The 26884-nt window shown below is 44.4% G+C and overlaps 1 protein-coding gene across 2 annotated transcripts; it reads left to right on the top strand.

Moving 5' to 3' along the window:
- The first annotated feature begins 1248 nt into the window (after positions 1–1248).
- On the top strand, positions 1249–26884 carry LOC115477624 (RNA pseudouridylate synthase domain-containing protein 2-like). Of its 2 annotated transcripts, XM_030214627.1 has the most exons (3): positions 1249–1911; positions 10799–11095; positions 25308–26884. In XM_030214627.1, exons 1-3 carry the CDS (start codon positions 1396–1398, stop codon positions 26058–26060), a joined length of 1566 nt encoding a protein of 521 aa, XP_030070487.1. In that variant the 5' UTR covers positions 1249–1395; the 3' UTR covers positions 26061–26884. The 2 variants fall into 2 exon arrangements, with proteins under 2 accessions (XP_030070487.1, XP_030070488.1); XM_030214628.1 differs by lacking the exon at positions 10799–11095.

Genomic DNA, 26884 nt, shown 5'->3' with positions numbered 1-26884 from the left:
ATGAAATTTGAGTGTACAGAGGCAGAAAAGAACAAAAAAGAAAGGAAAGAGCGAAAATGGAAGGATCAATATATCTGAGGCAGGTGTAGTGAGGAAATGAAACGACAGGAGAAAAAAAGACAAATGGACAACTGCTTGAAGAATTAGCAGAAGACAAACAGGAAAGTGGGAAAGACAAACTGGAACCAACATGATGGAAAAATAAAATATCCAGACGATGAAGGTAGGAAAATCATTTTACTTTGAATGTTTTACATGGAATATGTTAGCTTTGGGAAATGTGCATAGCGGATGTCTTTTTATTGTGTTAAGTAGAAATGGAAATGCGCTTTTGTTTTGGGGTTTTTTTTCTCCAGTGTTGCAGTACATGCTGAGGTTCCCAGTTCAATTTTGTCTATTTTTATTTCTAATTTGTGATCCCTTGTTCTGTAATTTGTGAGGGTCTGTCAGTATGACTGTAACAGCAGATGAGGAGAATGAATTGGGGGAGGGGCTTTATTTTCTGCCCTGGTCACCAGCATGGCTAACGGCAGCCCAGACCCTTGCTGTAGCTAGTGGGGATTCCCAAGCCCTACTAGCTGGGGGTCTCTTCTGAAGCTGGCCAGAGCTGCCTTCTACTCAGTGCGTATTTCCTAGTAAAAAAGGTGCCGGTACTCAAATGCTAGGCCACTCTTCAGGGGTGGGGTAATCACTGAGGGACCCATCCCACAATAGCCAAGCCCCCTGCAACCGGTCACAGAATGTATGACAAGGAAGGATTGGTGTGTAGAGCCTCAGCTCTTTCATTAAAACTTGGGGTCTATGGGTCAATTTTAGCAGACAACGGAAAAGGAGCCAGTACTCAGTACCCCCTCAAAAAAAGCCCTGCTTGTACTGAGCTTGGCAGATGGGGGCAACATCCTGGAGCCACTGACAACTAAGCATGTATGGGGTGCTGGCATCAGGAGCTTAAGGAGTTGCTGCTGCCTGCTGGGCTTGGTGGAGAAGAGTTCTGGTCATCTTTCGTGGAGGCCTTCAGCTGACAGAGATTGGGGATCCTCATCTGCTAAAGTATTTATATTTTGAGTTGGGAAGTGCTGGGGGGAGAGAGAACATTTTGTGCCCACCCACTTTGTGCTCAGGCCCACCCAAAATTGGCTGTCTGGCTATGCCACTTTGTCTAGCCCAGTCTTGTCTTACCTTGTCCTGACTCTTGCCTTGTCTGCCATAGTTTTGGTCCAAGTGCTCATACCTGAATCTGTGACAGATTGCAAAGGCCTCGTTGGCTGTTAGGGATAGCCTTGTACCGTTTCCTGTTCTTAATCCTAACCTCCTTGTGCTGAACGCTTTACATAATCATGGTGCGACAGGGTGTGCTGCACTAACTGTTGTGGCCTCTGCTCGTGAGCTTCAATCATGTTGAACGCGAAGCTACGATCGGTGCTGGCAGACTGCTCCAAACTCTTGTTGAGAGCTCCTGATCGTGGTCGCGTGGTGGAGAGCTGGAGCCATGTATTCGGTGATATCCGTATAGTTTTCCGGTGGCAGCATACTGGGAAGGGGAAGAGCGCCGCAGATGAACCAGTTCGGCCAAACAAGAAGCAGCGGGTCCGAAGAGAGAGAAAGTGGAAAACGAGCAGCGGGGAGAGGTATGTGCCTCCACCAAAGAAACGTCAGCTCGGCGTGAGCTTCGGAGAGTCGCATTTTCGCGAGACGGACTGCTACCTGGAGGGCGGCCTGCGCAAGGTGCGACCCTACTATTTCGACTTTGAGACTTACTGTAAGGGCCGGTGGGTGGGGAAAAGTCTCCTGCAGATCTTTAGCTCTGAGTTCAGGAGGACCAAACCGATCGAGTACTACTGGGCTGCAGCCAGAGCTGGCCGTCTGTGGCTCAACGAGGAACCGGTGCAGGATTTGAACATTGTACTGAAGGTGAGTCCACAATCACTAATATATAGAAGATAATCTTTTTTTTCTTTAATCCTGTATGGCCACCAGATCGATACTACCCAGTCTTTCAGGTATGCAACCAGGATGATCATCATTTCGTTTTCCTTTGGGTCTGTTCCCTTATCCCAAAAACGTATTCATATTTCTGTCACAGATTTTTTTTTTCCCAACTTGATTGGCCTCTTTTTACACTTTAATTCGAGTTTGTTTAGACTTAATATTTTCTTTCTCCTTGTATTTTGCCAGCTTCCTTTCCTCTCCTCCTCAGATGGGTTAAGGGTAGACAAGAATTGAGGCTTCCCATAGAAAGGAAGATGCTGCCAAAATTCATGCTGGTGTTAGGTTACCATGCAATACTCATTTTATATCTACTTGCCTACAAGAAGTTGATCTTATAAGACAACGGAGACCATGTTTATCATCCTCTTTATTATAATGAAACTCTTAGAAAGCCATCATGGTATTGGTTAATAGTCATGACTGTATGGCAACTTCTACAGTAGAGAAGTGAACTAGGCAGAATAAACTGTTCATACATCTTATTCTAAAACTAGTAAAAAAAAAAAAGGCCCGTTTCTTAACGCAATGAAACGGGCGCTAGCAATGTAATGAGTTCCTGCCATTAATGTTTCCACGGTTGTATTCTGAATATAATTGTTGTTTACATGTGTAAGATTTCTTCATATACAGTATTTTTTGTGTAAACTGTGTTACAATGTGGTAAACGTTTTCCTTGTCAGGCCCTTCAATCAGTTTAACAATCACATCAGAAGAGCTCCTTACTCGTGAGAATGCCCATGTGAGAGACTGAGAGTGACAGTGTGTTTTACAGACAGTGTAAGAGAGAGAGACACAGAGTGATTGTGTGTGTGTGTGCGCGTGTGTGTGAGTGACAAAGTGATTAAATGTCTTCCCTTCCGTTCTGTGCACTTGCCTCCACTGATGTTTGTACCTCCCTGTATATGATTGTTTGTTAGAGATTCAATCCACTCCACTTCCCTCCTCCAAGTTCCGTTCTGTCTGATTGGTTCTTCGTTCCTGTGACGTCGCGTTTGCTTGGCAACTATGCAGCATTCTGTTTCCTCGACGTGAGGGCGGGACAGTGAGAGCCAATGAAACGCTGAACTACAGACTTACAAACCCTACACTGCCACAGTGCCAGCTTCAGAATGTTGGAGGTGCTTTTTATTATATAGGCGCTGTTATCTTACTGTAAATAACTTACTGGCTGCTGGCGAGTCCCAGGTTCATTTGGGGCTGCAGGGGTAGTCATGTCCCTTCCCGGGACCCATTTTTGGGTCCAAGCTAGTCCCGCTTCTCTTTGGGCCTTTTTTTGGCTCATGTTTTAGTTTTATTGGTTGCCAGTGGCTCTTTCAGGGGGCTGGATAGACTCCGGTTAGAATCTGGAGGCTGGAGGGTGGTTCTTTTCCTGTTCGTGTCACTTTGAGCCCAATCCCAGGTGGCCAGTGGATAACACCAGGGCTGGGAGCAGACAAAAACGCAACCAACTGCAAAGGCACACTGGCCGCAAATAGGAGAGGCAGACAGCAGCTGGCAGGAAAATGCCCGGCTTTGGGCCTAGCTTGCTGGGAGGCGGACGAAGCGACTTCACCCCCCTCAAAAAACGGACCACATCCGGGAAAGACGCAACCGACCTGCCCTGCATCTTACCCCGAAAACACGCCAAAGCAGCCAGCTGCACCTTCAAAGATGACAATGAAAGGCCCTTCTCAAAACCATCCTGCAAGAAATCTAAAATGCACGACACAGAAGCTGTCGAAGGAACACACGTCCAGTCCCTACACCAATCTTCAAATATGCGCCACACACGCACATAGGCCAAAGACGTTGCACGTTTTGCGAGATTGCAGCATCGTCTGAATCACCTGAAGGGAAAACCCTTTCCTTCTCAACCGCATGTGTGCACATGCTCAGTTTAACTCCGGAGCTCCTGATAGGCCCAAATTGAAGCAGGGGCCTTGTTTTTTTGGGTCTGCCCAGTGGCGCTCCGTGGAAAATTGTGATTTTTTGCGGTTTTGAAATAGAGTTGCGAGGGGACAACCTACCAGACCAATTCCTGAGGAATAGGTGGCCTTCTCAGCATCCAGGGAACCAGGTAAGAGGTCCTATGGGCCTTGGATATTTTAATTTAATTTTTAAAATGTGGTTTTGGGGGTCACGTTTTAACAGGGCTCTGGGTAAAGTTTTGAACGGTTAATTTTGGTTGTAGTGGTCTCGAGGGGCTTCCCTCAAATGGGCTATGATTGTTTTTGTCTAAGAAGTAAGTTTCAGGTTCGGAGAGTTGCAGCGCTTTAGGACACGTGGGCGGGGATTTAGTTATAGTCATTAAAGGGGAATTTTTGAGAATTTTTTACTTGGTTGTGAGGGAATTATGTTGGAAATTTAGGGATTTTTTTTTTTTTTTAGGAAAATGTGTGATACCCAGGAAATTATTTGTTTTTAAAATTGAAAACCATAGGGGTTTTAGTTATAGGGTAACAGAGTAGCGAATTTGGTGAAGATGAACATTAATTTTGTGTTTAAAATATAATATTTACATTTTTCCCATTATAATCTATGGGATTTTAGTGTTTCAAATTGGCGCTGAGAACTACATGTTAAGAGTTGTGTAGTTCCAAGAGAAACTGGGCACTGATTGGCTGCAGGGGTAGGGAATGATAACAGAGCGGGTCTGGTTGACGTGACAACGGCTTGGGTAGTTGAGCAGTTGGGAGTTTGCTTTGGGAAGGAGGTTGCTGTAGACAGAGGCTGCTGAGAAGTAAGGCCTTGGGTCTAATCCAGACATTGCCAGAGAGAGGAAAAAAGATTTAACATTTTCCTTGTTGGCAAACCTCTCTTCTTTGAGTAGTTCTTCCCTGCTCTTGGTGGCCTCGCTTGAAGCAGTGGCTAAGCATACCTCTGGGGCAGCTGTTAGCTGTTATAGGTATCTCAAGGGAAAGCTGGGGGGTTGAGAGTAGGGGCATCCCATTCCTGTCTTAGCCGGGAGGGAGAAGAAATAGGGAATTTGCTTTGGCAAGTTTGTCACAAATAGGTGCCTTTTGGGAGTACAGGTCATACTTAGCACTATACAGGAAGAAAAGGTTTTCTCTGTTTGGTTTTTATTAGTAAGGGAGTAGATACATACCTTCAGATTGTGTTCCTGGTGTCTCCTGGCATCTGTTCTGGATTCCCATGGTACCCTCTGCAAGCAAGCAACGAGCTAGTGAAGAAAGATTTCATTTAAAATAACTTTACCTTAGTGTGCAGATAAATTGTTGTTGTTTTTTTTTTAATTCTTGCAAAACTGAGTGCACAGGCTAATCTGTCAGACTTGTGAGTTCTTGTACCAAGTAGAGTGCTGCTGAGCCTGGTACTTGGACCAGGTTCTGCTTGGCGGCTGGACAAACCCGGGTTTCACCTGCGCTGACCGCCGTTCCCCAGACGTTGAGCCCCTAGGTGTGGGCGGCCTGCAGGATTTACGGGACAGAGCTGGAAGCAGGGTGATGAATGTATCGGCCAGGCAGGCAGCAGGTGAAGAGAGTAATCCAGGTGCAAATGGCACTCAGTAGGCAGGCGGCAGGCAAGAGAGTAATCCAGGTACAGACAAGTCGGTAGGCAGGCGGCAGCCAAGAGAGTAATCCAGGTACAGGCAAGTCGGTAGGCAGGCGGCAGCCAAGAGAGTAATTCAGGTACAGGCAAGTCGGTAGGCAGGCGGCAGCCAAGAGAGTAATCCAGGTACAGGCGAAAGTCAGTAGGCAGCCAAGAGAATAATCCAGGTACAGGCGAAAGTCAGTAGGCAGGCGGAAGGCAGAAGGGTAATCCTAATCCAGGTACAGGCGAAAATCAGTAGGCAGGCAGAAGGGTAATCCAGGTGCAGGCAAGAGAGTAATCCAGGTACAGGCGAAAGTCAGCAGGCAGGCGGCAGGCAGAAGGGTAATCCAGGTACAGGCAAAGTCAGCAACAAGGGACCAGTAGATAAGAAGCAGACTACAGAGTTAGAAACGCCTACCAAAGTAGAAGCCGAAGCATGGAGTCCAGGGAGTGCTCAGCTGATAAAGTGCTGGCGTCTGACATCAGCAGGGAGAAAGGGCACAGCCATAGGACAAGAGCAGGGGAAGGAGGAACCGGAAGACCAATAGGAGAGAAGCAAGGGAAGTCAGGCAGAGGAAGAGCAGACCCAGGTGGGTGGAAGCAAAGCAATCAAGGAGCCTGGAAGCCAGGCAGAGAGAGAGCAGACACAGGTGTATGGAAGCAAAGCAATTAAGAAGCCTGCAACCACCGCTCTCTGAATAAACCCAGAGAGGACTTACACACACATGGCGCAGGCAGTGCCAGTCAAGTGTGCGTGTTGATGGGACCCCGCACAGCCCGAGGACGCCGCTTGCGTTGATGTAGGGGACATGACAGTCAAAACAAAAATACTAAGGTTCTTGCATGAATGTAACATAGTAGATGACGGTAGAAAAAGACCTGCACGGTCCATCCAGTCTGCCCAACAAGACAGCTCATATGTGCTACTTTTTGTGTATACCCTACTTTTATTTGTACCTGTGCTCTTCAGGGCACAGACTGTATAAGTCTGCCCAGCACTATCCCCGCCTCCCACCCACCAGCCCCGCCTCCCACCACCGGCTCTGGCACAGACCTTATAAATCTGCCCAGCACTATCCCCGCCTCCCAACCACCAGCCCCGCCTCCCGATCTCAACTAAGCTCCTGAGGATCCATTCCTTCTGCACAGGATTCCTTTATGCTTATCCCACGCATGTTTGAATTCCGTTACCGTTTTCATTTCCACCACCTCCCGCGGGAGGGCATTCCAAGCATCCACTACTCTCTCCGTGAAAAAATACTTCCTGACATTTTTCTTGAGTCTGCCCCCCTTCAATCTCATTTCATGTCCTCTCGTTCTACTGCCTTTGCATCTCCGGAAAAGGTTCGTTTGCGGATTAATACCTTTCAAATATTTGAACGTCTGTATCATATCACCCCTGTTTCTCCTTTCCTCCAGAGTATACATGTTTAGTTCAGCAAGTCTCTCCTCATACGTCTTGTAATGCAAATCCCATACCATTCTCGTAGCTTTTCTTTGCACCGCTTCAATTCTTTTTACATCCTTAGCAAGATATGGCATCCAAAAATGAACACAATACTCCAGGTGTGGCCTCACCAACGACTTATACAGGGGCATCAACACCCCCTTTCTTCTGCTGGTCACACCTCTCTCTATACAGCCTAACAACCTTCTAGCTACGGCCACTGCCTTGTCACACTGTTTCGTCACCTTCAAATCCTCAGATACTATCACCCCAAGATCCCTCTCCCCGTCCATACCTATCAGACTCTCCCCGCCTAACACATACGTCTCCTGTGGATTTCTATTCCCTAAGTGCATCACTTTGCATTTCTTCGCATTGAATTTTAATTGCCAAACCTTAGACCATTCTTCTAGCTTCCTCAGATCCTTTTTCATATTTTCCACTCCCTCCCGGGTGTCCACTCTGTTACAGATCTTAGTATCATCCGCAAATAGGCAAACTTTACCTTCTAACTCTTCGGCAATGTCACTCACAAATATATTGAACAGAATCGGCCCCAGCACCGATCCCTGAGGCACTCCACTACTCACCTTTCCCTCCTCCGAGCGAATTCCATTCACCACCACCCTCTGGCGTCTGTCCGTCAACCAGTTCACCACTTCGGGTCCTGTCTTCAGCCCATCCAGTTTATTTAAGAGCCTCCTGTGGGGAACCATGTTAAAAGCTTTGCTGAAATCTAAGTAGATTACGTCCATAGCTCGTCCCTGATTCAAGTCTCATGTCACCCAATCAAAGAACTCAATGAGATTCGTTTGGCACGATTTCCCTTTGGTAAAACCATGTATGTAGGAGGCATAGCTGCTTCCAGCTGGACAGCCTAAAAGGAAGCAGACATAAAGAGGGGAGAATTTACCACAGAGCAACAAGCACTTAGGGAAAAAAAGTAAACATGAATTAAGAACATAGTGGGGCTAATACTTATCTGAGTTTTTGACTGGATGGCTACGATTCTAGGTTTTGGTGTAGGGCATAATCCAGTGTCTCTTTTCTTCACACACTGAACTGGGAAGGGAAAAGGAAGAAGGAAAACTATTTAAATAATTCTTACCTGGGGAAAGTATAATTGAAATTGCTTGTTGTTTAAGAGTTTAAAAAGAATGTTGGCTGATATAACTTTGAACTTCGAAACTTAAAAGTCACAACCTGTTTCAAAATTGAAAGCTTTTTTAGGAAAATTTAGCTAATTACTCATTCCTTGTCATCATCAGCAGATGAATCCATTAACTGATGGGTTATGTCCACCTACCAGCAGGTGGAGATAGAGAACACTGAAAAACCTTAGTGCTCTGTGGACGGCTAGCTCCATCTGCCTTCAGTATTGCTCTATCTCCCAGCAGGTGTGGACATAGCTTGATCAGCTCCTGGAAAAATTCTGCCTGGGGTGGCTCCTGTGCTTTTGCCAGTTGAAGCAGGGGTGTTGTGGCTGGTGGTGCCCACTTTGAAGGCATATAGGTTCGCCCTTTCCCTGCCTTACCCGTCCCCCTGCCTACCGGAGTACCTCTGTTGCTGCCTGCCTCCAACTTTCCTCACAGCGTTAAAAAAAAAAAAAAGGAATACGCATTGGTTCTGCATGGCTATTCTGAGGCTATTTTACACGTGCAGCTTAACCGGAGCTCGTTTGACTCGGTCTTTTGAGGTGAGAGTGGTGCCCAGCTCCTCCGGGGAGGTCCTGCGGACGCCGTTCTGAACGGGGTAAGTTTTGGTGCGAAGCCGCCATTTTACTTATATAATTCCGTCCGGTCGGACGATGGCTGCTGAAGCAGTTAAACGCTGCTCCCATTGTGGTAAACGTAGATCAGCAGTGGGGCTCTGTAAGACGTGCTCTTTAGACGCTAGAGGTGGTACGAGCATGGCGAGCGATGTTTATTCCCGCTCAATGGAGCTGGCAGTGGGCGCCATTTTGTAAGCGCCGCATGCCTCGACCCTCGCTGTTGCAGAGGAGTCTGAGTGCAGGGGGACACCTCGGTTAGAGGCCACCAGAGGAGCTCCCGTTCCCGTTTCTCCTGATTCGGAGACGGAGGGTCAGGGTGAGTGTTTCTCCCCGGAGTCTGTGCTTTTAATGCATAAAGCTTTCATGCTGAAAAGAGCTCTGCCGCACGTGTCTGACACTGCACTGCTACCTGGCTTACCCCCGGGTGTTGATGGCCCGGGGCTGCCTGATTCCCCTGAGCATTGGAAGGACGCAAAACACAGACGGGTAAATCCTCCATTGAAGAGTGGTATATTTAGAAACAAAAGAAAAGCTGTTGGCTTCTGTCTCATTCCTGAACACATCTGGTTTTCTAATGAAGTAACGCTTGTGTGGAAGTGAGCCTTTTCTCAGGGGAAATCTGCCAGCCACTTCCACTGTGACCAAAGGCTGTTTTGCCATTGTACTGAAAAAAGGTGTTGCCGAAAGCAAGGAGGCGTTTTACTAAATTGTGTTCATTGATCAAAACTTTTTGTTTTCAGAAAGATAACGTCTTAGTACTTTCAACTGATCCTACTTGACTCTTGTGTTCTGTAATATGTGCGTGCTTGTATGAATCAGATCTTGACAAATATTCTTGGGGATTAGGAGCCAGCAATTCAGCCCCGCCCCCATCCCCAATTGTTTCCATTGAAGTTGAGTAGTGGATGAAGTTTTTTTCTGAGATCTGCTGTACCTTGTTTAAGGTCTGATTTACTAAGGCAGTGCCCAAGGGAAAATTAAAACTTAGCAAAAGGGCCCTTGACGCACCCCTGCAAGTCACTGCGAAAAACATAGAGCTAGCAGTCGTCTCACCCCCATCATCACCCTTTTCCCCCACCACCCTGTCATTACTCAGTCTTTTTTAGTTCATTCCTTCCCACTAGTCTCTTCCTAATTCCACTATCTCCCTTCTTTGAATCAACCCCTCCAGCACCCCAGGAAGACAGTCAGTGCCCTTCAAGACAGCTAGCCCTCAACACCCAGCATGTATCCCAACAGACCAGCCAGCAAGCAAGTCAGTCAACTCTGCAAGCAAGCAAGTCAGCAATGCCCTAGTTGCTGCCTCCACTCCTGCAAGCCAATCAGCCCCCTTGCAGCCCAAGTGAACCAGTCATCCCATCCCCCAGCAAGCCAGTCAATAACCTCCATAAGCTCTTACCCCACTCTCCCACAAGCTAATCAGTACATCTCCCCCCACCCCAACCCTTATCCCTGTTCTTGCAAGCTAGTCAGCCCTTAGCCACGACCTGCTGTCTGTGGCAGTGGAAGTATGGACTTCCTGCTCTGCTTGATTCTGTGCAAGTCTGAGCCATGTGGTGCAGGAACTCTCACATTGCTGTCGGGTTTTCAAGTGTATTAGGACTTGCTATCCTGCCCTAGGGGGGCCTTCAGGGCTGCTTATAATCTAGGAGTACAAAAGAGAGCAACAAGAAGAGTAAGTTCAAGACAGTTTGAAGGGAAGGGGATGGAACTACAAAACTGATAGGACAGCAATTGGGGAAAAACATACGGAGTGCTCCAGAGGAGATCAGTTTCACAAGACCATCTTGAGAGAGTTCTTGTACTATGTGACACGCTCTCACAACACCAAAAAGTGCACAAAGAAGCAGAAAATCTTTATATTTAAAGGACCACGAAAATCTTAGGTGCCAGAAGCTAATGACTAGTTGCCGTGGTGACCTGGCAACTGGGATTTGTTGAGCCCTGCTATGATCTACTTTTTCCCTCCATTTTCCATAAGTGTAGCTAACCATTTGGCACAGTTTTTTGTTGCTGAACTGCATATGTTTTTCTTCTAACGGGATATATATTTCTTCTAGAATAATGACTTCATGAGGAACACAGTGCACCGTCATGAACCCCCAGTCACTGCTCAACCCATCTGCATCTTGGCTGAGAATGAAGAGGTAGTGGTTGTGGACAAACCGTCTTCTCTTCCAGTGCACCCATGTAGCAGGTTCCGACACAACACAGTCATCTTTATTCTAGGCAAGGAGCATAATTTGAGGGAGCTCCACCCTATTCATAGATTAGACCGCATGACCTCTGGTGTACTGATCTTTGCTAAAACTCCAGAAGTGTCGAAGAGGCTCCATGGACAGATCCGAGAACGTCAGGTTGGTCACAGTCAAATAACATTTGAAGAGGATGGTTACAATGGTTAGCACGTTTTGTTTACAAAGTTGGAGTTTTATATGTGATTCCTATGGTTCTGGTTTCTGTTCCTGAGGCTAGTGGCCATGCTGCTGATACTGGGCAGATGAATAGAATATTATTTGCAGTCAGATAACAACAAACCTGCTTTTCATAGTTTAAAAAAATGCAGTAGGAAGCCATAGCTGAAGGATAAAGAGAGAGCTGACATGCAGTGTAAATTAAAATTAAGGCACTCATAAAATCAACATTGGTTATGAATAAAATATAAAGCCACCAGTATACCTTAAATGATTTGAATTGTGCTCAGTCCATATCCATTACACCCATAGTGTCCCCAAGGAAAGCATGTGGTAGTGTTTAGATGGAACCATCATAGCACAATTTGGGTTCCACCTTCTCAAAGTGTATGCACACATACCTGCTACTACTAGTTATAATGCAGCTTGCAATTACTGATATTTCAAACCCATATGGTGCAGATCACATTAAATCCGCTACACAGTCTAAACATATCTTATTATACCTCAAATACTAATAGCCGCAGACATGTTTTAAATCTCAATTCTAAGTAATACTCACTTATAATGCACATACAGTTTGCTATGACTACTAAATTTTCACATACCACAAACATCAACATCACTGATAGAAAAACATATAGTCAGTGAGCAAAAATATATATAAAAAAAGAGTCACTTCCCTTAGGAACCCAGCGTGCTCGTGCAGGTGATTAAAATCTCATCAAAAAATCATTTGTGCGCTTCAATCTCACGCCATCTCACTCATTTTCCCTTTAACTCTAGCTGAGTTTCGAATATCTTCCTCAGAAAGGGAACTGTAAATATAGATGTACATCAATAATACAAACAATTTTTACACCATGTACTAGAATATAATTAAATATTTATACACACTCTACTTTCATAACTTAAATCAAAGGAGACTGATAGCAATATGGTGCTCCATTACTCAAGTTTTCATCCCAGACATTTACGTGATAATATTCCTTCTGGTCAGTTTTTGCGATTAAAACGCATATGTACAGATAAAAAAGATTATAAAATACAGGCAGCAGCTATGTGCCAGCGCTTTTATCAGCGCGGGTATCCCGATAAGGTTATCCGGAAGGCTTATAAAAGGGCCTCTAATGTGGAACGCCAGTGGTTACTGCAATCGAAGGATCAAGATAATTCACATCCTCTGGTCTGTGTACTTCCTTTTTCGAATATGTCTAGCTCTATTCGGCAATTAATATGTAAACATTGGATTGTTCTTCAAGTACATGCACCCCTGATAGATCGCCCATGTTTCGCCTATAAGAGAGGGCGTAATTTGGGTGAGATTCTATCCGGGCGGAGTCCGGATTGGCATGAACAACCAGGACACTTCAAATGTGGATCCTGCATATATTGTCAGCATGTTTATGAGGGTAACACGATTAGTGTACCCAATAATAATCATCGTAATTTCTACATGCATAGCAAGACTGATTGTAACTCGGTTGGAGTTGTGTACTGCATATGGTGCCCATGTGGACTTTTTTACATAGGGCACACGAAGAGGAAGATTAAAACACGCATCGGGGAACACATCAGTAATATCCGTACCTGTAAAAGGGAGGCTCCTCTGTCTGAGCATTGGAGCGAGTTTCATCATCAGATTACTGACTTGAAATATACTGTGATCCTACAAATTAATTTACAGAGGGGAGGAAATTTGAGTGATATCTTGACTAAAAAAGGAACAACAATTCATTTACATGTGGGACACTGTTTACCCTCGGGGTTTAAACAGAGAAGTTGAATGGTTATGAAGTGTGCCAATGTGGGTTTGGCTTCCTTGTGTGTGATGGCTCCTTTAAATATGGGTGTTTCTAGCTGCTTTGAGGCCCTTTCTTTCTCTCGTTTTCATTGGCTGCATGGGAACCAATGGGTTTGCCCCCTTTGGGTATTTGAACAGAGCAAGGTGTTGTGCAGCTGATTGCTCTGGAGAGTTGGGAGTGTTCCAGATATTTACCCACTCGGGGATAGTGCCCGACATTGAAGTTAATAGTGGAAATTTTTATGTAAGTATTTTGATTTTAGTTATGAAAGTAGAGTGTGTATAAATATTTAATTATATTCTAGTACATGGTTTAAAAATTGTTTGGATTATTGATGTACATCTATATTTACAGTTCCCTTTCTGAGGAAGATATTCGAAACTCAGCTAGAGTTAAAGGGAAAATGAGTGAGATAGCGTGAGATTGAAACGCACGAATGATTTTTTGATGAGATTTTAAATCACTTGCACGAGCACGCTGGGTTCCTAAGGGAAGTGACTCTTTTTCTATATATATTTTTGCTCACTGACTATGTGTTTTTCTATCAGTGATGTTGATGTTTGTGGTATGTGAAAATTTAGTAGTCATAGCAAACTGTATGTGCATTATAAGTGAGTATTACTTAGAATTGAGATTTAAAACATGTCTGCGGCTATTAGTATTTGAGGTATAATAAGATATGTTTAGACTGTGTAGCTGATTTAGTGTGATCTGCACCATATGGGTTTGAAATATCAGTAATTGCAAGCTGCATTATAACTAGTAGTAGCAGGTATGTGCGCATACACTTTGAGGAGGTGGAACACAAATTGTGCTATGATGGTTCCATCTAAACACTACCACATGCTTTCCTTGGGGACGCTATGGGTGTAATGGATATGGACTGAGCACAATTCAAATAATTTAAGGTATATTGGTGGCTTTATGTATAAATGATTGGTTTGATTTATCCTAAGTAATTTTGGTTTAGTGTTAGTAATAGAGGACTTAGGTAGTTTATTTGGTTTATTCTTCCGTTTGAGTAGAGAGTTTATGAATAAAATATGTCAGACCCTTCATCAGTTTGGTGTTATAAATGAATTATGAACCTGTTGATTGCAAAGAAAAGTCTAGTTTGAATCTACTTTGCAAAGCTATTGTCTCGTGAGCCATTAGCAGGCCCTGAAAACCGTGGGAGCATCTGAAACTTGGCACCAACCATGTACAGAACTGGAAGGGATGGGGCCAGGGACCAAATCAGGCAGAGAATGCACCAATGGGATCAGAGCCGCTGGAGGAGGCATTTGCTGCCTTGGGCAGAGATATGCTAGGGTTTGAGTGGGGACAAGCTAGGGCCAGGAGTTACTGTTGGGTTGCAGAGGGAAAGGGGTCGGGGATTAAAAAAAAGTAGTAAAAAAAAAAAAGATATATATTTTATATATAAAAGTTTTAATCGCATGGTTGATTGCATGATACAGATGGGCGCCATCTCCTCCCTTCTTCCCCTCCCTTACTCTCTCCTTCCCTTCATTGGCACCATCTCATCCCCCTTACCCTCCCTTCCATAGGCACCATCTCATTCCCTCCCCCTCCATGGCCACCATCTCTTCCCTTTCGTCCATTCTTGATCACCATTGATTCTCTTCTCTTTCCTCCCCCATTCATTCTTGATCACAATTGGTTCCCTTCTCTTCTCTTTCCTCCCCTCTCATCTCCCTTCTTTGATCCCCTATTTTCAGCATTTCCCCTGCCACCCCCCTGCATCTCTCGTTCTTCTTTGTCCTGCGCTCTCCGCCCCCCCCCCCCCCCCCCCCCCCCCGTGGTCTACATCTTTTTCTTTCTCTGATTTCCTTTTTTTTTCTCTGATCATTTTCTACCTGGCAGTGGCACCTCCTTATACCTCTCCTAGCACAGCACTGCAGCGGCCCCCCTCTCCTCTGCAGCTCCTTCTCCCTGCTCATTAGCACTGCAGTGAAAACAGTGCTGCTTCTCACCCGGCCTGAAGCATATCTCTGTAACAGGAAGTTCCACCTCAGAACTTCCTGCAGTGGTGAAGAGCAGGGAGAAGAAGCCACAGAGGAGAGGGGAGCTGCTGGAGTCCTGTACCGGAAGAAGCAAGATGAGGTGCTGGCTAAGTGGGGGAGGGATGATAGCATTAACTCATTAAAATTTTTAATGCAACTTATACATTTAACATGTTAAATGTACTGCCCTAATATGTATAAGAAATATACTACTCACTCCACTACCGAAAGACGCAAAGAAAAGTACAAACGACCTAACCAACTATCGCCCAGTAGCTTCTATCCCGCTCATAACCAAACTCATGGAAGGTGTAGTGACGAAGCAGCTCACTAACCACCTAAATAAACACTCAGTTCTACTCAGTTCTACATGAGTCTCATTCAGGATTTTGATCGAATTACAGCACAGAAACAGTACTAGTAACTTTAATGAACAAATTTAAACAAACAATCGCAACCGGCAATAACATACTTCTCCTACAATTTGACATGTCCAGTGCCTTCGATATGGTCAAGCATGGAATACTATTACACATCCTGGAATACTTCGGAATCGGAGGTAACGTTCTTAATTGGTTTAGAGGATTCCTGACAACAAGATCATACCAAGTAACAACTAACGCAGAGACATCAATCCCATGGAGACCGGAATGCGGTGTCCCCCAAGGATTCCCCCTCTCACCAACCCTCTTTAACCTGATGATGATACCCCTAGCCAAGCTATTAGACAATCAAAAGCTCAACCCATACATATATGCAGACGATGTCACGATTTACATCCCATTCAAAAAGGACCTAAAGGAAATCACCAACGAAATCAACCAAAGCCTCCAAATAATGCACTCCTGAGCAGACGCATTTCAATTAAAACTCAACGCAGAAAAAACACAATGTCTTATAATCACCTCACAACACAATACAAATAAATTCACCACCATATCCACTCCAAACTTTTCCCTCCCCGTCTCAAACAACCTGAAAATTCTGGGAGTCACCATTGACCGAAATTTCACACTTGAAAATCACGTGAAAAACACAACTAAGAAAATGTTCCATTCTATGTGGAAACTCAAAAGAGTAAAACCTTTCTTCCCAAGGGCCATTTTTCGGAACCTGGTACAGTCAATGGTATTAAGTTACCTGGACTATTGCAATGCACTTTATGCCGGCTGCAAAGACTGGGAGTACAGGTGACTTTCAGAGTCGCACTGCAAATTCACCCTCCTGGCTCTAGTGCTGGCTAAAAAGATTATTTTGCAGTGATGGGCAGATGAATCTCCCCCCCCCCCCCCTTTGGCAAAGTGGTATGCCAGCATGTTACAGATGGCGACATGGGAGAAGGGGGAAAATATGGATCCCACCCAGAGGAGTAATCACCTGTATGCTAGCATTTGAAGCCAGTGTCACACACGCTTGGTACAGTTCGCTGCTATCAAAAAGTAGATTTGTCTTTTGAATATTGTTATCATAACTGAGAGCCTTGGTTCAGGGCCTGAGACTTTAGTTCAGGATTTAAAAATGAGAGGATCACGTGACGTCATGACCGAGGGAGGCTGGTGATAACGACCTCTCCGGCTCCCGATTTCCCTCCGGTGTATAATTATCGGGTCTCCAAGATAAAATTGTAAGCCAGACGATACCTGAAGGTGTCTAGGTGCAGGAGGAGTGTTTTCAACCACACCGATAACGCTATGGCGGCCAGAAGCGTGCAAAAAGAAAAGCTCCGCGGCAAGGGAGGAGAAGACAAAATGGCGCCGCATGTAAGCCCACCCGGCCCGACGGTGTCATCGGCATGGATCACTGAGATAACCGCAGAAATGACCTCAGTGATGGAGGACTTGCTGGAGCACAGTCTTTCCCTGATAGACTCTAAGCTTGAAAAAGTACAAGCTCAACTCACTGACCTCTCTCGCGACTGTGTAGCGTTCCAGGTTCGGGCGAGTGAGGTTGAAGACAGAATGACGGTGCTAGAGGAATCGCAAGACTCCCTTAAAAAGAAATTACTGGCTATGGAAGAGAAGATTGAGTACCTTGAAAATAGGTCTCGAAGGAACAACCTCCGCATGATAGGCTTACCGGAAAGTGTTTCGGAACAGGGCCTAGAGGTGTTCTTGTCCCGTTGGATCTCACAAGAACTACAGCTCCCAGAAGCCCTGGGACACTTGCATATAGAGCGGGCCCATCGATTAGGCGTGAAAACAGCGGGAACCCACAAACCCAGGGTAGTGATAATGCGTTTCCTAAATTATGCTCAGAAGCAAGAAGTGTTACAACTACTACAAGCTGGGAAAACAATGACTTATGAAGGAACGCAGGTTCGGTGCTTCCAGGACTATTCAGCTGGAGTGGCTGCAAGACACTGCACTTTTTCGGGAGTATGCTCTAAGCTATTTCACAAGAAGATCAGATTCACCTTACAATATCCAGCAAAACTGTGAATCACCTACAATGGAGCTACAAAATTTTATGATACAGCACAATCAGCCCAGGAATTTCTGCAACAGTTGGATCAAGCTAATTCTGCAGACCGCTGAAATGGTTTGGATTATAAATTATCTGAGTGATTGGAAGCGGTGGTTGGGATAACATATTGGAATCTTTTTCTTCTGCTCTGTTTAAAGTTGCAGCACGGCTGTTAGAGGAGACAATGTGGGAACCGGGCAAGTGAGACACTGCACTAGTGGATCATTGTTATTGAGTTATTACTGTCTTATGGATTGTAGGACAGGAAGTTTAGAAGCAGCAGAGGAGGGATTTGCTGCGAAAAGAGAGGGGGAGGGAATCTATGTTTTCATATGTGTTCAGGTATTGGAAGAGACTGAGTGACCATTCATACATAAATCTTGGAAAGATTGGCTTTTGAAAGAGGAGGGAAGGAGGGAGGGACGTTGGGTGTGATGGTTCCAATACAAGGGACCTGGTGCAAGGGGTTGGGGGGTGGGGGAGGGGCTAGGATGGGAGAGGGGATGTGGGGGGGGCTAGGGGACGGTGTGGGGTTAATTTTGGGGTTCTTGTGAATAAAGGGAATAGATGGGTTCCTGACCGGATCCTGGATTTCTGGATTTACGCCCTGAGGGATAACACCTGGGGGGGGGGGGGGGGGGGGGGGGGGGACAGAGGCTGGGATGTCCTCTCTGGCATACATTAAAGTTTTTTTGGTGGATAGAGTCGTGGGGTTAGTTCACCTATAAAGCGGTCTAAGATCTTGCAACAATTAAATAGACAGAAGGTAGACAGCGCTTTTACAAGAGACGCATCTAAATCAAGTAGAGCATGCCAAGCTCAGCACATGGTGGGTGGGGGACTGTATAGCGGCCCATGCGCAGGGGAAGAAGGGGGGGGTGGCGATCCTATTCAGAAAAGGATTAGCATCAAAAATAAAAACAATAGCTGCAGACCCAGTGGGACGGTATATTGTAGAGGCAATGGTTGAGAGACAGAAACTGCTTCTCTCTAATATGTATGCCCTAAACACTTATGATCGGGGATTTTATCAGTCAGTGATTAATCTCCTGTTGCAGCAGTCATCTGCAGCAATAATGGTGGGAGGCGATTTTAATGCAGTGTGGGACCCATTGATAGATAAATCGGCCCCAGGGAATATATCATCCTACCACTTAATAGAGGCTTACTGCAGTTAAGTCAAATGCTAGATGTGGTAGATGTGTGGCGGTTGCTGCTCCCTTCTGATAGAGACTATACACATTTGTCGAGGGCACACTCGACGCAGTCGCGCATTGATTACCTGTTAGTATCGAAGCAGTTGTTTGGGAAGGTCAGAAGAGCGGAGAGGACCGTACGCTATCTCTGACCATGCATGGGTAATGTTAGAGTGGGTACCCCGGGCTTCTGAGAGATTTGGCAAAAGATGGATGTTTCCGCTTGACTATTATAATGACCCAGTGCTTAAGGCACGACTGCTTGCCTGCTGGGAGGCGTACGTGATGCATATCCGAGCTCATCGGGCTGATCCTGTTCTGTTTTGGGAGGCAGCAAAGACGGTGCTTAGAGGGGAAATCATAAGCCACACTCATTTTGTGCGGGCCTCGCGGGATAGGGAGATTATTAGACTCGGTACCCAGCTCTGTCAAGCGAGGCGGCGATTTGGTAGGACTCATGAGGCAAATCATAAACAGCACGTACTGTGTTTACAAACAACTTTGAATTAACTCCTGCATAGTAGGGCAACTAAGTCTCAAATTTATTATAAATATAGGTTATATCAACAGGGGAATAAGGCTGGTAAACTGATGGCAAAGCTGATTAGGCCGAAGGGGGGGGAAATAGAAATATCTTATCTTTTAAACGTCCAGAAGGGGGATGCACCAATTCGGATAAAGTAATATGTGATATTTTTCAGGCATTTTACAGTGAGCTTTATGCACCAGCAGAGGAATCGGGGCTCTCGAACCAGATGTATTTAGATAATATTGATTTGCCCAAACTTACTCAAAGAGATCTTGATCGGCTTAATAAACTGATTACAGAGGATGGTAATAGCCCACAGCACATTATTGAAGGCCCCAGGACCTGACGGTCTCCGGGCTGAGTTCTACAAATTACTTGGAGCAAATATTGTTACTGACCTTACTAAATTTCTAAATCAACTGGTAGAGGAAAAACAGCTGCCGCCATTGTTAAATAGGGCACAAATTGTGGTACTGCTTAAGCCTGGGAAAGACCCGGTAGAGCCAACATCCTACCGCCCTATCTCCTTATTGAACTTTGATGCAAAAGTACTGGCAAATAGGTTGGCGAAATTGCTACCGAGATGGCTAGGTAGGCAAGAAATAGAGGATATTTTGTGGATACCAGGTGATGAGTTGGCACCCATAATCAAAAAGATGCCCCTAGGTTTGAAACACCCAATGTGGACATGGTACCAATTGAGGAGGCGCATGTTCCCAGAGAGGAGATATTATCGGCAAACAGCAATACGATGGGCAAAGGGGTTTCCACTGGGGAGATCGGAAAAGGTGTTTGATATATGGGCTCAAGCGGGGTTACGTACGTTGGGTCAAATATGGAAAGATGGGGAAATGATACGCTTTTCAGATCTTCAGGAAGAATACGGTCTGATGGAGAGAGACCTTACCTACTACTGCAACCTGCGCAACTTCCTTAAGAAGAAAGCACAGGATGAATTAGACCTAGCCAAAACAGCCCTGGAATTTAGTGGTCAATAGAGGGGGAGGCAGGGGAGGGATAACCCATATATACTTGGCCCTGCTGGGACGAACCGATCCTCAGGTACTATATCAAGTGAAGTGGGAGGAGGTGCTACAGACCACCTATCCTAAAATAGTTTGGAAGGGGAGCTACAAATATTTGCTTAAACCATCCCTAGCACAAACGGTGAATGAAAATGGTTTTAAAATGTTATATTGGTGGTACTACACCCCTGACCGGCTACAAAAATTGTACCCGGAAGTGTCGGGGCAATGTTGGCGGGAATGTGGCCACAGAGGCACATTCTATCACATTTGGTGGTCCTGCGACAAAGTAGAAATGTACTGGAAAGCTGTAATGCAACTGGTTAATAAAGTTCTACAGAGGACATACCCATGGAGGGCAGAACACTGCCTACTACACTTCAGACCAGCAGCAATACCTAGCTGGCAACACAGACTGGCGATTCAATATTTTGTAGCGGCAAGACTAGGGTTGGCTCGCGCTTGGAGGCAAGTGGAACCACCATCACTTCAGGTGGTAAATAGGAAAGTGGAGCATCTTTATCAAATGTCAAAATTAACAGCTATGTGAAGAGGGTCCATGCTGGTCTTCAACAAAATATTGACACTTTATGAACAGTATAAGGAACAGGCTCACTCACCACCGGGGTAGGGAGGGAAGGGAGGGAGGGTCAAAGTTGGGGACAGGGACAGAATGATGTAGAAGCAATATGTAAATGTGCAGTTGGTCGTTTGACATTATGTATTTGAGAAAATTTCAATTAAAAAAAAAAAAGAAATTGCTACCGAGATTAACCCATGTGAGTCAGGTGGGCTTCATAAAGGGCAGATCAGTAGCCAAAAGCCTTAGGAAAATCTTGGCTACGTTAGAAAGCAGCAGTAGTAAGGACTTGCAATCTTTGTTGGTCAGTTTCAACGCTGAAAAGGCATTCAATAGGGTTAATTGGGACTTTCTTTTTGCGTCCCTGGAAAATTATGGGTTCACGGGGCAATGTGTAGCGGCAATCCAAGCATTATATGCCAATCCTAGTGCAACAATTTGGGTCAATGGGATGGAATCCTCCAGTTTTATTATTAGAAGGGGCACAAGACAGGGATGTCCTCTATCACCGCTTCTTTTTGTGCTGACCATGGACCCGCTTATCAGAGAAATTATGGGGAACCCGCTGATTAAAGGGATTCAGATTGGCCCCCAGATTTTTAAGATAGCAGCATTTGCGGATGACCTATTAGTGCATATCACAAATCCGGTGGAATCTTTGGAGACACTTCTGGAGGTTTTTCAGGAATATGGGGATTTTGCTGGATTTCGGATAAACCATGGTAAATCTGAAGCTTTGGCATCTCCAGCGGTCTCCATTAATGCTTGGGGCCCCGGTTTTCCCCTGAGGTGGGCAAATAATTCCTTCAAATATTTGGGTATAAGGCTTACAATGAACATAACGGAGTTGCATAACTTGAATGTGGGAACCCTATTAGATGAAACAAAAAAGCAGTTAGACTGCTGGATGGGTCTTCCTTTGTCGTTATTAGGCAGGGTCAACTTGATAAAAATGGTTATATTTCCTAGGTGGCTTTATGTATTGCAGACACTGCCCCTTAGACTCACGAGGAGGGACTTGAAAATAGTGAATAGATTGTTTAGCCGTTTCTGTTGGGCATGTAAGAAGCCTAGATTTAAGCAAGAAGTATTAGTTGGGGGGTGGAGGCAGGGGGGAGTGGGGATTCCTGATTTGTTTTTGTGTAATCAGGCGAGCCTACTTCATCATTTGGGGGATTGGTTTACAACAGTTCAGCATTATACGCCTGTGGGTTTTGAGAAGGAGCATTTTGCCCCCCATGATTTTTTTTTCACTTTTGCATCTCCCTCAGAGCCAGGCTCCTTCCACATTGAAGGGGAGTATGTTGCTCCGATCCATGCGTGAGGTGTGGCAATGGTTAGTATGATTGCTAGGGGGGAACCCATATGTCACGGACCAACTACCTATTATAGGAAATGCTGCTTTTGAGGCTGGAACTGATAACTCGCTTTTTCGGAGTTGGGAGCATCAAGGTATTCTGAAGTTGGAGCATTTACTAATAGCAAGAGGGGAAGTTCTTCTGTTTGAAGTTTTACAAGATAAGTTGGGGTGTGGCTGGGAAATCGGTTTGCATATACACAGATAAAACATTATATGAATTCTTTAGACCAGCCAGCCTTAAGAGGGAGTCTAGGAGCACAACTGCGGGATTTTTTTCAGGAGCGTCTTTCAGTTTCAGGGTTACATAGGTCACTGATAGGACGAAGGCCTAAGAGGAATTATGATTATCTGAAAAGTAATTGGGAAAAAGAGTTAGGAGTTTCATTAGCGGCATGGGATGTGGGAGCCACACTGCAAAGCATACGGATGTTGGTAAAGGATGAAAGGCTGAGAGAATGTGGATATAAGGTGATTTTACGGGGTTACATGACAAAAGCCCAATTAGTGAAGGTGACAGGGGAGGGGGATCCGACATGTCTGAAATGCGGGGGGGAGTTCCAGTACGTTTTTCCATGCAATGTGGGAGTGCCCGGTGGTGAGAGCATTTTGGCAGCGGGTGCGGAGCTTTTTGATTAGGTTGGGGAGTAAAGTCCAAGGGACAGAGGAGCAGTTTCTGTTAGACAAGCCTAAAGCCTTTGCCCCCCTGAACCGATATGCAAGCCTGTTGTGTAGGAAACTGAGCTTGGTAGCTCGAAAATGTGTCTTGCAATACTGGATCTGGCCGGAGGCCCTGACCTTCTGGCACTGGCGGAACCAAGTGCATCTTTTGGTGTCTTGGGAGGCCAGAGAGGCGAGACAGTCACCTAAGTGTAGGAAGCTTTTTCTTCAGATATGGTCACCTTATTTGCAAGTTCTTAGCCCTCAAGGGCGCAGTTTATTAGTTAACTAGTAAGGAAGAGTTTTAGAGATACTTGGACCTGGTCAGGAACTTTGGGATGGGGAGGGGAGGAGAGGGGGGAGTGTGTGGGGGGGAGAGGAAGGGGGGTGCCGATCAAGGGGTGGGTTGAGAGCTGGGGATGGTTGCTATGATATAGGGATCTGTTAATATGTTCAGAGATAGTGGGTTATACTGGAATAGTAGAGAAGCTGTAAGTTATGTTTACCATATTACTCATAATTATTGGAGTTCTGGTACTCTGTAAGAGTGGAGGGCTATGGGAATGGATAAGATGGAGAGGGAAGCGTAAAGAGTTGATGAAGTGATTATTACCCAATCTTTGCTGACACGGGTTGCTGGCAATTCTAGGTATATGGAACCGGTTGATGGGTAATTTGTTGAATCAATAAGTGGTGGAGGATAAGGGGGCAGGGACAGCTAGGGTGAGGGAGAAAATGTTAAAAGCTTTGGACATTGTTCAGTAAAATGTAAGTTTTATACAGCATAATTCATTGGTGAACTGTACCAAGCAAAATGTTTTGTTCGGATTCGGTATGCTGAAATGTTAATAAAATCGTTTAAACATAAAAATGCCAGAAAACATTTACAGGCCAGTAACTGTAATCTGAATTTCCAGTAAGACTCCTGAGCTGTTGGGACGCACCATGCAACAGAAAGAGGAACGGGCGTAGGTGGAAAAACAGAGTAACATCATTTGGCAACATGGTGGTCACAGATGTTTTGGTGAAAAACAGAACAAAATAACTCCTCAGGAAGATGACTTAGTCTTCCAGTAAGAGCTGGTTTATTATTAAGCTTTTCCAGTAAATACTAATCAACTCATTACCATAGCCAATCAGTGTTAACCATTAAATTAGTATATATCCAATAAATGGGATTATTGTCAGAAAATGACCTGTTATGTTAATGAGCGTATATAAGTAATTGTACTTCCTATTTCTAGGGTGTGAGACAGCCACAGCCAGCACATTTGTGCAAGCAGGGCTGCTCTCTCCCATGAGAAACCAATCAATTGGCAAGTAATCCTATTGTTTTCTCATAAGTATCCTTGAGTCTTTTATATTTGTAAATTGGCTTTAGTTGGTAATTTGGGGTAAGGATGAAAAAGACCCTAAATAAAACATTAGAGATTCAGACCCAAAAGAACACTTATGTGTAGCTGTGGTACCCATAAGCAATTGATTGTACATATATTTGGAGAGTAATACATAAAAATATTTGATTGCTGGTACATCCTTTGGAGTCTCGGATATAAAAGTAATTTAGTGTAGCAATGTTCTGTACTCCTAGTGAGATACCACTGATCTGCTAATTGTGCAAATACTTGATAAGGTATTTAATAAAGAGCAATCTGATGCAGCCTTGGGTGATTTATTTCTTCCTAGGTATTGGTGGGTGGACCACCATGTTTGGAGGGATAAAAACACCCTAAAAATACACTTTATAGGGTGCGGTTCAGCCTCGGTGGAGGGGAGGTAGGGGAGTTGTGTTCTATTTGTTTGTTTAAACTGTCTTGAAAAACAAGAAAAAGGAGAGTAGGATATGATTGTAATATCTCACTACACCTTCAAGTGGCAACAATAGCTCTTTTGTTCCTTGTTCTTAGCTAGGTCGCTATTTCCTTGCTCTGTTTTACCTGCATGTATGTAGGTGCATTTTAAGCATATTGTTTTTGTTCTATATTGTTGCTTGTTTTGCATAAATTGTATTCTCTCTTGCCAATAAACACATTTAAAAAAAAAAAGAACTATGTTCCTGCACATAGTCTGAGATTATCTCAGCCTGAATTCTTAGAAATGCCTACTTTTTGCAAGGAAGCATGGAGATGTAGAGCATTTTGCTGTGGGTCCTATTGATTGGAGTAAGTTACCTTTGGATCTGAGGATGTCTTCTTTCCTTATGTTTTGGAAAGGGTTAGAAATGTTCCTGTTCTTCAGTAATTGTATGTTTTTATCTTTTATTTCTGGCTTTTTATTATTCTAAGTTTTCTGACTTGAATCAATTATCATTGTTGTACATCATTTTATGTGGCTTTAATTGAAGAGCTTGCAGTTAAACAGTACTTAGTAGAGCAAACAGAATAGGTGAAACAGAAGGTGAACGAGTGATAGAGAGATCTTGGGAGAAACTTTTATGCTATGGTTATGATTTTATGTCGATAATAAATTTCATTCCTTAAGTTGACTATATATATTCAATTTGATAAATGTATCTTTTTTTTTTTTTTTCCCTGCAGTTAGAGAAGGAATATGTATGCCGGGTAGTTGGAGAGTTTCCTGAATGTGAACTGACTTGTGAAGAGCCCATTCTGATATTCTATGAGGTTGGATCGTTGTGTGTGGATCCTAAAGGCAAACCCTGCAAGACTGTTTTCCAAAGACTCAGTTATAATGGCAAATCCAGCGTGGTTAGATGCTTCCCATACACTGGCCGCACCCATCAGATTCGGGTTCATTTGCAGTTCTTGGGCCACCCCATAGTTAATGACCCTATCTATAACAGAAATGCTTGGGGTCCTACAAAAGGAAAGAATGGTAACATTGATAAAACAGATGATGAACTCCTCAAAAATTTGGTGGAAGAGCATAGAGCAAAACAGAGCTTGGATATTCTGGATCTGTCAGAAGATAATTTGAAACTTGTAATAGAAGGCAGAGACTTTGAAGAATCTGGCATCTCCCAGCCTGCAACAGTAGACGTTTCCAGTGTGGACTTTTCTGTGAAGGGGGAGATAGCTAAAGAATCCTGCCAGAGCCCTGATGTAAAGATAGAAGAGGGTAAAACAATCAGTGAAGGGTGTGGTCCCAATGAACAAGAAACACACAGGGTATCAAAGGACCCTTTGTGTGGGGAATGTAAGATTGAGAGGCCAGACCCAACGCCCAAGGATTTGGTGATGTATTTGCATGCCCTGCGGTACAAGGGAGCAGAATTTGACTATTCCACTACAATGCCTGAGTGGGCACTGGAGCACTGGCAGGAGGACTAAATGGCACTTTTACTGCTCTGGCTTTTGCTTAACCTTGGCTGGATGCTTACCAGCAGTACAAGGATTGCTTTGTTGCTTTTATTTTTACTTCCTGTTTTATAGCAAGTGGGTGATATAAGGATTTTATTATGACTTATCAAGGGGGGTGTTGCAAAGCTTCATGTTTAGATACTAATCTGAAAGCAGATAATGATGCAGTAAGATTTGGTAGTGGTCTATAGATTATTTTATACTGATGAACTGAAAGTTATAACCCTTAATCATAGCTGTTTTGTATTATTTTTACAATAGCGGAAAGGGTTTGGCCAAATCAATAAAACAATGGGAGAACAAGATCTGAGGAGATACTGAACCTTGTACAGTTATTGTTAATACCTTATCAGTTGGTCTGTCAAAATCACTCTCCATATAATGAGGGAATTTAAGTTTGAGCTACCAAAGTGGTTAACTTTACTATCAATCATTCACCATTGATTGTTTTCATCTCTCCATGCTGGAGAAAATTGCTGAAACTGTCCCAGTCACCAAATGATGCTATTGGGTACCATATAGCAAATTATGAATCAGCTGTTCAGGAAACACAGATACAAAGTTTTAATATTGGTAATGTGTCCAGTATTTCATGCAGTTACTAGATATGAGGTTGATAGAGTGGAGGGGTCTATGTCTTTAAAACACAGCAATGATATGTGTGACTGTAGAGGGCTTCACGTTCACCATGATTGTTACTATTTCTCCTGAGCCTACTTGAAGCAGTGTTTACAAATTTTCATTCTTAAACAGCAGTAACTGACTAGATTTTTCAGTATACTAATTTGCTCTAA

The sequence above is a fragment of the Microcaecilia unicolor genome, chromosome 9 (genome assembly GCF_901765095.1).
Source record: "Microcaecilia unicolor chromosome 9, aMicUni1.1, whole genome shotgun sequence".
In the NCBI taxonomy this organism is placed as follows: Eukaryota; Metazoa; Chordata; class Amphibia; order Gymnophiona; family Siphonopidae; genus Microcaecilia; species Microcaecilia unicolor.
Note: the sequence above shows the minus strand (reverse complement) of the source record. Positions and strands in the feature narration are given on the sequence as shown.

What these genes read in the sequence shown, in the direction of transcription:
- LOC115477624 (XM_030214627.1), top strand. Translation starts at nt 1,396, where the DNA reads ATGTTGAACGCGAAGCTACGATCGGTGCTGGCAGACTGCTCCAAACTC. An exon ending in ATTTGAACATTGTACTGAAG is followed by an intron (nt 1,912 to 10,798) that starts GTGAGTCCACAA and finishes TATTTCTTCTAG; the next exon opens with AATAATGACTTCATGAGGAA. An exon ending in GACAGATCCGAGAACGTCAG is followed by an intron (nt 11,096 to 25,307) that starts GTTGGTCACAGT and finishes TTTTCCCTGCAG; the next exon opens with TTAGAGAAGGAATATGTATG.